The 10214-nt window shown below is 50.5% G+C and overlaps 1 protein-coding gene across 1 annotated transcript in view; it reads right to left on the minus strand.

Annotated features, from left to right (window-relative positions):
* The window catches only part of Ankrd52 (ankyrin repeat domain 52), a 28199-nt gene that overhangs the window by 8325 nt on the left and 9660 nt on the right, over positions 1 to 10214 (minus strand). Inside the window, exons 2-20 of the mRNA XM_010644830.2 lie at positions 9952 to 10165; positions 9427 to 9505; positions 9159 to 9229; positions 7932 to 8132; positions 6821 to 6908; positions 6531 to 6673; positions 6044 to 6256; positions 5713 to 5791; positions 5346 to 5460; positions 4970 to 5052; positions 4767 to 4884; positions 4500 to 4568; positions 4199 to 4339; positions 4041 to 4121; positions 1587 to 1698; positions 1329 to 1400; positions 850 to 1051; positions 354 to 441; positions 161 to 278 (exon numbers count right to left, since the gene is read on the minus strand). Of these exons, the coding sequence (XP_010643132.1) occupies positions 161 to 278; positions 354 to 441; positions 850 to 1051; positions 1329 to 1400; positions 1587 to 1698; positions 4041 to 4121; positions 4199 to 4339; positions 4500 to 4568; positions 4767 to 4884; positions 4970 to 5052; positions 5346 to 5460; positions 5713 to 5791; positions 6044 to 6256; positions 6531 to 6673; positions 6821 to 6908; positions 7932 to 8132; positions 9159 to 9229; positions 9427 to 9505; positions 9952 to 10165 (2287 nt within the window). The remainder of the gene's footprint in view (positions 1 to 160; positions 279 to 353; positions 442 to 849; positions 1052 to 1328; positions 1401 to 1586; positions 1699 to 4040; positions 4122 to 4198; positions 4340 to 4499; positions 4569 to 4766; positions 4885 to 4969; positions 5053 to 5345; positions 5461 to 5712; positions 5792 to 6043; positions 6257 to 6530; positions 6674 to 6820; positions 6909 to 7931; positions 8133 to 9158; positions 9230 to 9426; positions 9506 to 9951; positions 10166 to 10214) is intronic.

Genomic DNA, 10214 nt, shown 5'->3' on the forward strand with positions numbered 1-10214 from the left:
GGCTGAAAAGGTGGTTTCATGTGATGACAAAGGGTATTTGGAAAAACCAGCTGGAGATACCACATAGTCATCCTGGAACAACACAGTAAGGCTCAGTAAGACCCACAGCACAAAATCCTGGCCCAGCTCTGACACCCTGCTGCTCTGTGAGCCCACTCACCCCACGGTGGAGGGCAGTGCGGCCCCGAAGGTCAGCAGCATCAGCTGTGGATCCCTTCTCTAGCAGCAGATGTACACAGTCCACGTGGCCATTCATGATGGCCAGCATCAGTGGAGTTCTGCAGAGGGAATGGAAAGCGTGAGGGTCCAGCAAGGATGAGAAAACCTATACCACGCCCCTGCCCTCCACTCACTGTCCATAGGCATCCATGACATCTGTGATGTCAGCTCGTTCCCCACTGTCAATCAGCAAGTGCAGGGAATCAGTATGGCCAGAGGCAGCTAGAAGAAAAGGATGCATCAGGATGAGGGAGGGAGGAGGCCAGGGTGAACCTAAAGCACTCAAGGGTTAGGGTTACAGGAAGGCCTGAAGGAGGAAGAAATCTTGTTTTTGGTTTTTGTTTTCTTTTGGTTTTGTTGAGACAGGGTCTCACTATGTGGTTGAGACTGACCTGGAACTCACTATGTAGCCCAGGCTGGTCTCGAACTCACAGTGATCCTCCTGCCTCAGCCTCCCAAGTGCTGGGATTACAAGCTACAGGCATGCGCCATGATGCCCGGCTCCGGAGGAAGAAATCTTCAAGGTAGGAAGCTATCACTTGGGACTTGAAGTTTCCCTCCTCTTTGCACTACCCACTCCCAGCCCTAAATCTCTTAGGAGAGATTTAGTATGGCAAGGAAGGTACTAACCAGCAGCATGTAGGGGCGTCCACTTGCGCTTGCGCTCCTTGATGAGGGCAGAGGCGCCATGGGCCGTAAGTACCTCCACACACTCAGTAGAGCCTCGCTCAGTGGCCAGGAAGAGCGCGGTCCGGCCCTTGTGGTCCCTTACATCCAGATTCACCAGCGTCTCAGCCAGTGTCTTCAGGGCTTCACAGTGACCGTTGTAGGCCTAGAACGGTGCAGTCAACCAATGGACACAGCTGTGACAATCCCAATCCCTCTCTGCTGTTGCAACCCAGGGGGTGGCTCCAGGACTTAGGCCTCCACAGGTTTCTTGGGCCTCTCAGGCCTCTTTCCTGCATGGCCCATCACCTTCCCAGCCAATGGCCATTTGCCCAATGCCCACAAGAAGGAAAAAGCAAAGACAGAGGCACCAGTGCTATGGTCCTTATATGGGTCTTGAGATGGGTAGGGACAGGGAAAACCAGAGAAAATGCAGGACTCACAGCTAAGTGCAAAGGGCTGACTGGAATGGTGCTCTCCACATCCTCCAGGCAGTTAAAAGACATTTCTAAGAGCTGCAGTGAAAGGAAAGTAGGTGCTGAAATTTGAAAACTCCCCAGATACTGTCCCCACCCTGATTCACAGTAATCCCCTAAGCTTCTGGACCTATCGAACACCCCTTGGTTTCAGAAACACAAACCCAAAGGCAGCCTGTGGTCCTGGCCCTGCCTCCTCTCCCCCAGACCAGGTCCCACACATACCAGTTCAAGGTTCTGTCTGTTGCCATAGGCGGCTGCATAGTGCACAGCTGTGTAGCCCTGCCTGTCCCGCAGGGAGGGGTCTGCACCATTATCCAGTAAGAACTCCAGACAGCTGGGGAGCCAGAAAGCAGATGGTGAGACAGAGACAGGCCCAGCCCTCCAGGGAAGTTCTAGGAGGGGCAGAGAGGGGCGAGAGAGCCCTCCACAGGCCACCCTCTGTCCATTCTTCAGCCCCAGCTCTAAACCCACTACCTTCCCAAGGTCCGTTGTGGGCCACTGCCTTTAATGTCTTCCTCTATGCTCTAGATGCTCTCCCGCAGAACCTCAGGCATGCTGCTCAGTGACAGGCCTTGGGGGCTGCTGTGCTCACCTTGCCTCCAGGCACACTGGGCCCGGACTACAGACCTGCTCCCTATGCCCCCTTTCTGAAGGAGTCTAGCTAACTGCAAACTCAGCCAGCTCCTCTCCTATAAATTCTTCTGCTTTCCAGTTAGTGACCTCCTCCTCTGCACTTCCTTGGCACACTTCTACTTTAGTAGAAGTTGTAATACTACTGGAACTATTTTTAAACTTCCTTCGTATAGTTGAGAAAATTGAGGCATGGGAAAGTTAACTTGCTAAAGGATGAAGAGGTAAGCTTCATCTTTTTTCTCCCGTCCCCCAAGCAGTAATGAAGATTGAACCCAGGATGTTTGCATTGAGCTACATCCCCAGCTCTTTATTTAAGGACAGAGCATTGCTAAGTCACTAAATTGACCAAGGTGAGCTTAAACTTGAGATCCTCCTGCCTCAGCTTTCCAGAGTGCTAGGATTATAGCTGTATACCACCACACTTGGCTTCTGAGCCTCTTAATGATTTGTGTGTGTGTGTGCACATGTGCGCTAGGAAATGAACCTAGCACCTTCACATTGAGCTACATCCCTAATCCCTTTTTTTCTCCCTCTTCAGTACTGAGTATTGAACCTAGGGCCTAAGCACTGAGCTACATCTCCAGCACTTTTTATCTTTTTATTTTTTATTTTTTTGGAGACAGGGTCTCACTAAGTAGTCTAGGCTAGACTCATGGAGATCCCCCTGCCTCAGCCACCCAAGTGCTGGGATTATACGATGTACCATCATGGACTTTTAAGACAAGGTCTCACTAAGTCACTAAATTGCTCAGGCTGGGCCCAAACTTGTAATCCTCTTGCCTCAGCCTCCCAAAGAGTGGATTATAGGCACGCACCACCACTACCAGTGTAGTGTCATTTGCAGGGGGGGAACACCAGGGATCGAACTTGGGACCTTTCACTTGCAAGGCAGGTGGCAGAACCCTGGCCCTCTAGTATCATTTTTGTAAATAAATTTTTTTTTGGTTTTTTGAGACAGGGTCTCACTATGTAGTTGAGACTGACCTGGAATTCACTATGTAGCCCAGGGTAGTCTTGAACTCACAGCGATCCTCCTGCCTCAGTCTCCTGAGTGCTGGGATTACAGTCATGTGCCACCATGCCCAGCTCAGTTTTTCTTTTAGAATAGTCAGATTTATAGAAAATTAAGAAAATGGTGCAAAATTTCCATACACACACCTAATTTTCCCATAATTAACTTCTTACATTAGTAAGTACTATGTAAGAGTCCTTTTAATTATTTTCCCAATAGTCGATTAGTTTTGTTTTTGTTTTTTTGGTACTGGGGATCAAGCTCAGGACCTTGTGCTTACGAGGCAGGCTCTGTGCCACTGAGCTAAATCCCCAGCCCAGTTGATTAGTTTTTAAAGGATGAAAATTTGGAGTCATCTTTTTTTTTGGGGGGGGGTACAGGGAATCAAACTCAGGACCTTGCACTTGAACTAAATCCCTGGCCCTGAGTCATCTTTTTTTGTTTTGGGTGTTTCGTCTTGTTTTGTTTTACTGTTGGGGACTGAACTCAGGGCACTGCACGCTACCAGTGAGTTTCCAGAGTAACTCATCTTCTAGCCTTAGGACTGCAGATGGACTCAATAATAGAGGATTTGCCTGGCATGGAGTAAGCCCTGGGTTCAATCTTGGGCACAGAAAAAAAATCACTTATTTTTAAAAGACCACTTGACACAGTTTTTGGAACCTAGTAAATAAATACTCAGTTAAAGCTTGTGGAATAAGCGAATGGTTAGGGCTGGGGATTTGGCTCAGTGGTTCCGCCCCCCCCCTTGTGAGCACAGCGGCCCAAGTTTGATTCCCCGTAAAAAAAAAAAAAAGAGGTAGAAGTTAAAAAGATTAAGTGAATGGTTTTGTGTTTAGCTTTTAGTCTTCACGAGAATCCCCATGCTGGTCCCTGAGGAGAGCAACTCTGTCTCACACTCTGGTCTTCGCTCACACCCAGCCACAGCTGCTGGTGGTATAGCACGGTGGCAGACTCAGAGTGGAGGGAAACCAGGGCCAGGCTCAGAGCTGTGGGGCAAACACACCCTAGGGGTCTGCTCTGCTACTCACAAGAAGGCCTCCTTCCTGCGGGACTCCTTCAGTGGCTCGTCCTCTTCAGCATCGTGGCTGGAAGCAGTGTGGGGTTCCGCTCTGGGGAAGACAGGCAAAGAGGTTGGGGCAGCTCAGGGAGGTGCGTGGGCTTGAGCAGGGCGAAGTGGGAGCCTCACCTCCGGTATGTGTCAGAAGCAGCAGCGTAGTGGAGGGGAGAGCAGCCTTTACAGTCAGCCTCATTGACTCCCGCCCCAGCAGTCACCAGTGTCACTGCACACTGGTAGCTACCGTTGGCAGCGGCATAGTGCAGTGGGGTCCTAGGAACAGGGGAAGGAGAGCAGATGAAAGAATCAGGGACAGACTCAAAAGCAACATATGCTGTCAAAAGCTGTTTTTGCAATATTCTCTGTACTTAGCTCCCCCTGCCATTTTCTTTAGTCAGACACTCCCTATGCATACCCCTTCATATTCATTTACCTTCCAAATTTGTCTCTCCTCCTCAGGTCAGCTCCACTGCTCAACAGCAAATTAAGACATTCAACATTCCTAAAAGGAAGCCAAGGGGTAAGAGTTAGGGCTTCAAGAAGCTGTCCAGGCACAAGGACAGGCTAAGAGGCTGGAAGTGGACAGCCGCTTGTACAGCAACTGCTCTCACTGTGACAGAAATGGAGCTGGCTGGCAGTGGGGATCCAGGCCCTAGCAAGCTCTCTTCTCAAGGCCTGGGAGAGAAGAAGGCGAACGCACCCTCCAGAAGCAGCAGCATGAAGACAGGTGCGGCCAAGGTTGTCAGGTGTGTTGATGTCAAACCCCGCTGAAAGCACGTGCTCATTGCTGAGTGAAGACACAATGCTGTACAGCTGACCTAGAGGGGCAGACCAGCCACAGGTCACATCTGACAGCACCGAGGCGGAGGCACACCTGCAAACCCCCAGTAAGTCAGCACATACCTGAGGATAGAAGCTTCCGGCAACAGTCAGAGAATCCAAAGAGAACAGCTAAGTGCAGGGGAAACATGTCGTGGATACCACGCCTGGGGAGAAGTGAGGGGTTTAGTCTTTGGGTTAAGGAGGGGCCAATTATCATGACCTATCACCATCCTAGGAGTCAGGGTAGGAGGTCCCACAATCTTCCCTTCAGCAAGCATCTTTGTAACTTCACATTTAATGTGAGTAGTATGCGTAGATCTCTTTTCGTTTGGGTACTGAGAAGTGAACTTGGGCCCTTGTGCTTGCGAGGCAGGCAGCAGAACCACTGAGCTAAATCCCAACCCCTAATGCATACATCTGAGGCAGCCCCGAAGTGGGGTCAGGGGCCCTGACTTACCGGGCAGTATCTGCGCCATTGGTCATAAGGGTGCTGATGAGCAGTTCATGTCCATATCGAGCAGCCACATGCAGGGGCGTGTTCCCAAACTTGTCAGCACAATCAATCTCACTACCTGAGTCCAGGACACACACACAGACTCACGTTTAGGACCACTTACACCAGTTAGTTACCAGGTGAATGCTTATTACATGTATGATGTTTGACATAAGATATTGTGTTTTAAAGTCTTAGGGGAGTGGGCAGGTCAAAGACACAAGTGCCTTTCCTGCCTGGAAGATGGGAGAGGAGGAAGAAGGAAAGTAAGGGATTCTAGAAATGAGCTCCTTGAGGAAAGAGTAGATGAACAGAAATTCTAAGTCCATACCATTCTGGATGAGAATCTGGGAGCGTGTGAAACGACCATGAATGGCAGCCATGTGCAAAGGACTTTTCCCTTCTTTGCTCTGTGGAAACATGGTGGGGTTTTTTTCAGTACAACACTCAGAAAATACCCGATCCCGCTTTTAAAGGTCACATCCCTAATGACTGAGGGGACAGATGAGTATCTTTTTAGCCTATATTCTCAAGTCCCTAGCAAGATCTCAACACCCCAGGAGGCAAGTGGACAATTCCCCAGGAGAGCTATCTGGGTATCATCAGGACCCCCAGTCCTAGGTTCCTCTCCCCACTGATCTAAAACTCATCCCTTCAGGCACCTGGTAGTTGACATCAGCCCCATTATTGACCAACAGCTCCAAGCAGAGAGCGCCATTGGTGGAGACTGCAGCCACATGCAGCGGCGTGAAGCCCTTGTCATTCGGCTGGTTGACATTGGCTCCTGCATTCACCAGCTCAATAGCCACAGCATCCTGGCCCAGGTAGCAGGCGATGTGCAAAGCTGTGTTTCCAAAAGCGTTGGGCTCATCAATCTGGATTCCCAGGAGTGAGGGTAAGGAATGTATCAGTTTAAACAATGTGGAAGCAGCACATGTAGCCGAGAGTCTCAGAAATCTGACTGTCTCAGTCCCCCCAGGTTTCTGACCAAAAACAATGAGGGTATTATTATATAATGTAAGCCCTGCTTAGACCTTCTCACCATATCCTCCCAACTTCTCAAAAATCTCATCATCTTCCTATTTCTGGACTCCAACTTCCATCTAATTCCCTGCCCGTAGTCCCCAGCCCCAGCACTCAGCACCTGACCTCAGCCCCCATGCGGAGCAGGTACTTCACCACTTCAATCTGGCCACTGGCTGCAGCTGTGTGAAGCAGCCCATAGCCCTTGCGGTCCTTACAGCCAAGGTCTGCACCACGTGCCACTAGCAGTTTCAGGACTTCCAAATGCCCTAGGAAAAGAGAATACTCTCAAAGAGGTGGAAGGGGATTTAGCTCAGTGGTGCCACTGCACAAAGACCTGAGTTGGATCCCTGGTACAAAAAAAAAAAAAAACATATCCATACCCTAGGAACCCTAAAAGTCAAATGTATTCTTACCCAGAAAAGCTGCCCAGTGCAGAGGCTGCCGCTCCTTTTTGTCACAGACATTCAAGCTGGCTCCCTTGTTGAGGAGCAGATTCACTGTCTGTATCAGGGCATAAAAGCCGGAATCAGGTTCATGCCTTCAACCCACATAAGGGCAGAGACCTCTCATCTAAAAAGCTGGACACAGTCTTGTGTCTTTTGTTTTTTTATAGTGCTGGTGATGCTGGCCTAATACTTTTGTTCATGAGCAGAAAAATATGGAGGACTAGAGGAAAAGGAGAAACAGGCACTAAGGAAAAGACACCAGATAAATTTGGAATTTTGTGGGAAACTCAAGGGAGTTTCTTCAGGTGTTCCTGTGGTCCTCAAATTCATACAAATATTTAAAAATGTGTTGAGGGGGCTGGGGATGTAACTCAATAGCACTGTGCCTGCCTGGCAAGAGCAAGTTCCTGAGTTCGATTCCCGGGTACAGCCAAAAAAAAAAAAAATGGTGAGGGCCAGGGATTTAGCTCAGTGGCACCTCACCTGCCTGGCAAGAACAAGGTCCTGATTTCAATTCCTGGTAACACAAACACACACAAAGAAACAAAACACTAGACTAAAAATGTATTGAAAGACAGAGGCTCTCTCTTTAGAAAAAGGCATCTACACAAACATTTTCCATGCATCTTCAGAGTTTATTAACCTCCTATAGTCTTAAGTCAAGAATTTCAATCTAATACCTGGTGTGGTAACACATGTCTATAATCCCATCACTCTGGAGGCTGAAATAGGAGGATCACCACAAGTTTGAGACCAACCTGGGCTACACAGTAAGTTCAAGACCAGCCAGAAGTACATAGCAAGACCTGCTTCAAAAAAAAATTTTATTTTTCAATCTAGGAGCTAGGGACATAGCTCAGTGGTACAGCGTTTGCCTAATATGCACAAGACTCTGTGTTCAATCCCTACCAAAGATAAATAAATAGCCAAGCTAGTGCAACCATTCATTCGGAACTTGAGTCCCAAGTGTTCGCATAACCATCTGGGTTACTTCTGCCCCAGGCTTGATGGCCCAAAAGCAGAGAAAGGTGAGCAGGAAGGAAAGGGAAGGCTGGGCTTGGATTGGAGTGGTCCTCACCTCAAGATGCCCACTATGCACTGCATGATGCAGAGCACTGCGCCCGCTCCTGTCGGCCACATTGAGGCTGCTCAAAAGGGGTGCAAGAGCCTCAGCACACTTGGTGGCCCGGTTGGCAGCAGCCACATGCAGTGGTGTCTGCCACAGCTTGTCTCGGGCATTCACATCTGCTGAATGTGCCAGCAGCAGTCCCAGCACCTTCTGTGGAAGGGCAGGGGACAGAAGAGAAGATAAGAGGAGGAGCAGGAATAAAACAGGAGGAAGCAGAAAGAAAAACAGGTCAGATGGCACTTAACGGCACCATCCCATCCAGCACAGTCTAATTTTCTCAACATACCTAGATGTTCCATAGCTACTTCCCATTTTGTGGATCTCCTCAGAGCTTAAAATCTTCCTTGCCTTGTTGAGGAAAACAAGGACTACTTCCTTTTCCTCAAGCCAGTTGGTAACACTCCCCAGCCTAGCCTTTGAGACTGCCACTCACATACACATCTACCACAAATCTACACAGGTAGATCCATATATGCCAAACCCTACTACTTCCAGGAAAAATAAATGCTCCTGCTACAGTAACGGCCCAAATATCCTCCTTGGCCCTTCCATGAGCACTAAAAATAATTTCTATTAACTCAGTAGTAATACAGTGGTTCCTCTCTAAAACCAAGGCTAAAATGCCCCTCCTAATCACCACCCACGTCACTCCCATTGGCCTCAGCCCCTCCCTCTGGTGGCTGGAACCAAAGACGTGCTGGAGAATCCAAAAGGAGGTCTCCTTTCCCTCTTTTCAGGGTTGAAGACCCTAGGGTATAATCCCACCTATGAGGTATGTCTGGCCCCTGTGCATTCAACTCTCCTGTGCTGCTCATGGGGAGGGGTGGAAAAGATCATGACCTCCACCCACCACTACAAGGAAAGAAATCCTAGTGCCCAGAGGGGGATCAAACTCAAGGTGGCCCCCCAGGGAGGGATGAGTCACTCAGGCCTGGCAGCAGGGCCCCGCAGTCTGCCAGCCTAGTGTTAAGCTCTTCCTGACGTCACATCAATTGGCAGCACTCAGCCCCCTTACCAGCTAGTTCTAGGGGCAGAAGGAAGGAGCAGAAGTCTGATCTCCTCCCTACTTGGGGTAGAACAGCTAGTAAGGTAGAGAACTGAGGCACTCCAACCCTTAAACTCCACCTTTAGTAAGCTCATCATTTTTGGAAAATGAAAGTAGGTGGGGCCCCATACCTCATTTCGGGAGGCAGCAGCGCGATGAAGAGGGGTCAGCCACAGTGTGTCCTTAGCGTTGACATTAGCACCTGTGGGGATACAATACCCTATTTGATGGGAGGTGAGGAAGGGGAGGGAAGGAAACCAGACATCAGGCTGGGAATCTGGACAGAGCTGGAGCCTCATCCGCACTGAGCACCACAGATCAATTCTGAATATGAAAAAAGAGACTCCTCCCTTCTGCTCCCCTCCCTACGTGCCACACCTTCCTGCTCCCCACTTTCACCTGACATCAGTAGCAACTGGAGGATGGGGACGTCACCTACGTAGGCAGCAGCATGCAATGGGGTTCGCCTCTCTTGGTCCTGGAAAGGCAGAAAGGAGGAGCGGCTATGGGGAGGAACTATCCATGACCCCAGTTCATGTCTCAGAGCTACAGGCCCTTCCTGCCCCACAATCTCTTCCCATGGGTTCTGCAGCGTCCTAAATCCCAGGACTGAGAGTCAAAGACAAGCACCTTGGAGGGTGGAGTCAGGGCCGTGGGACAAGAAACCTCCTTCTCCCAAGAGGGGTGAGTGCGCTGCAGACCCCCATCGTTCCGAAGAGAGCACCGTTTCTAGGCATCCCAAGCCCCACTGGCCGGTGCTCCATACCTGACCTGCAGTTCAACCCCAAATGCAGAGCGGGTTCCCACCATAAGGCGCGAGCCGCATCGGAGCAGAGGGGACACGGAGCCGCCCCACTGGTGGGCAGGGGTACAGTACACCGGAGCCCGGATTCGCGCTCGCCATCCTCCCTGCGCCCAACTCACCAGCACATTGATGTTCTCCTTCTGCGAGAGGAGGGAACGCACTTCCTCCACATCGCGGCTAAAGATGGCCTGGACCAGGGGCGGCTGCAGGGAGAACCGGCACTCAGGAGCGGGCCGGCGCCGGAGCGGAACACGGGGGATGCGAGCACCCAGGCTGGAGATGGGGGTGTCGCTGGGAGGACTCCGCTCCGGGGGTCCCGGCGGCAGAAGATCCCTGCGGTCCTCCCGTCAGCCGTCAGGCCCCCAAGGACACTGGCCCGGCT

This window comes from Fukomys damarensis, unplaced genomic scaffold (assembly GCF_012274545.1).
Source record: "Fukomys damarensis isolate Sample0158 unplaced genomic scaffold, DMR_v1.0_HiC HiC_scaffold_15, whole genome shotgun sequence".
Classification (NCBI taxonomy): Eukaryota; Metazoa; Chordata; class Mammalia; order Rodentia; family Bathyergidae; genus Fukomys; species Fukomys damarensis.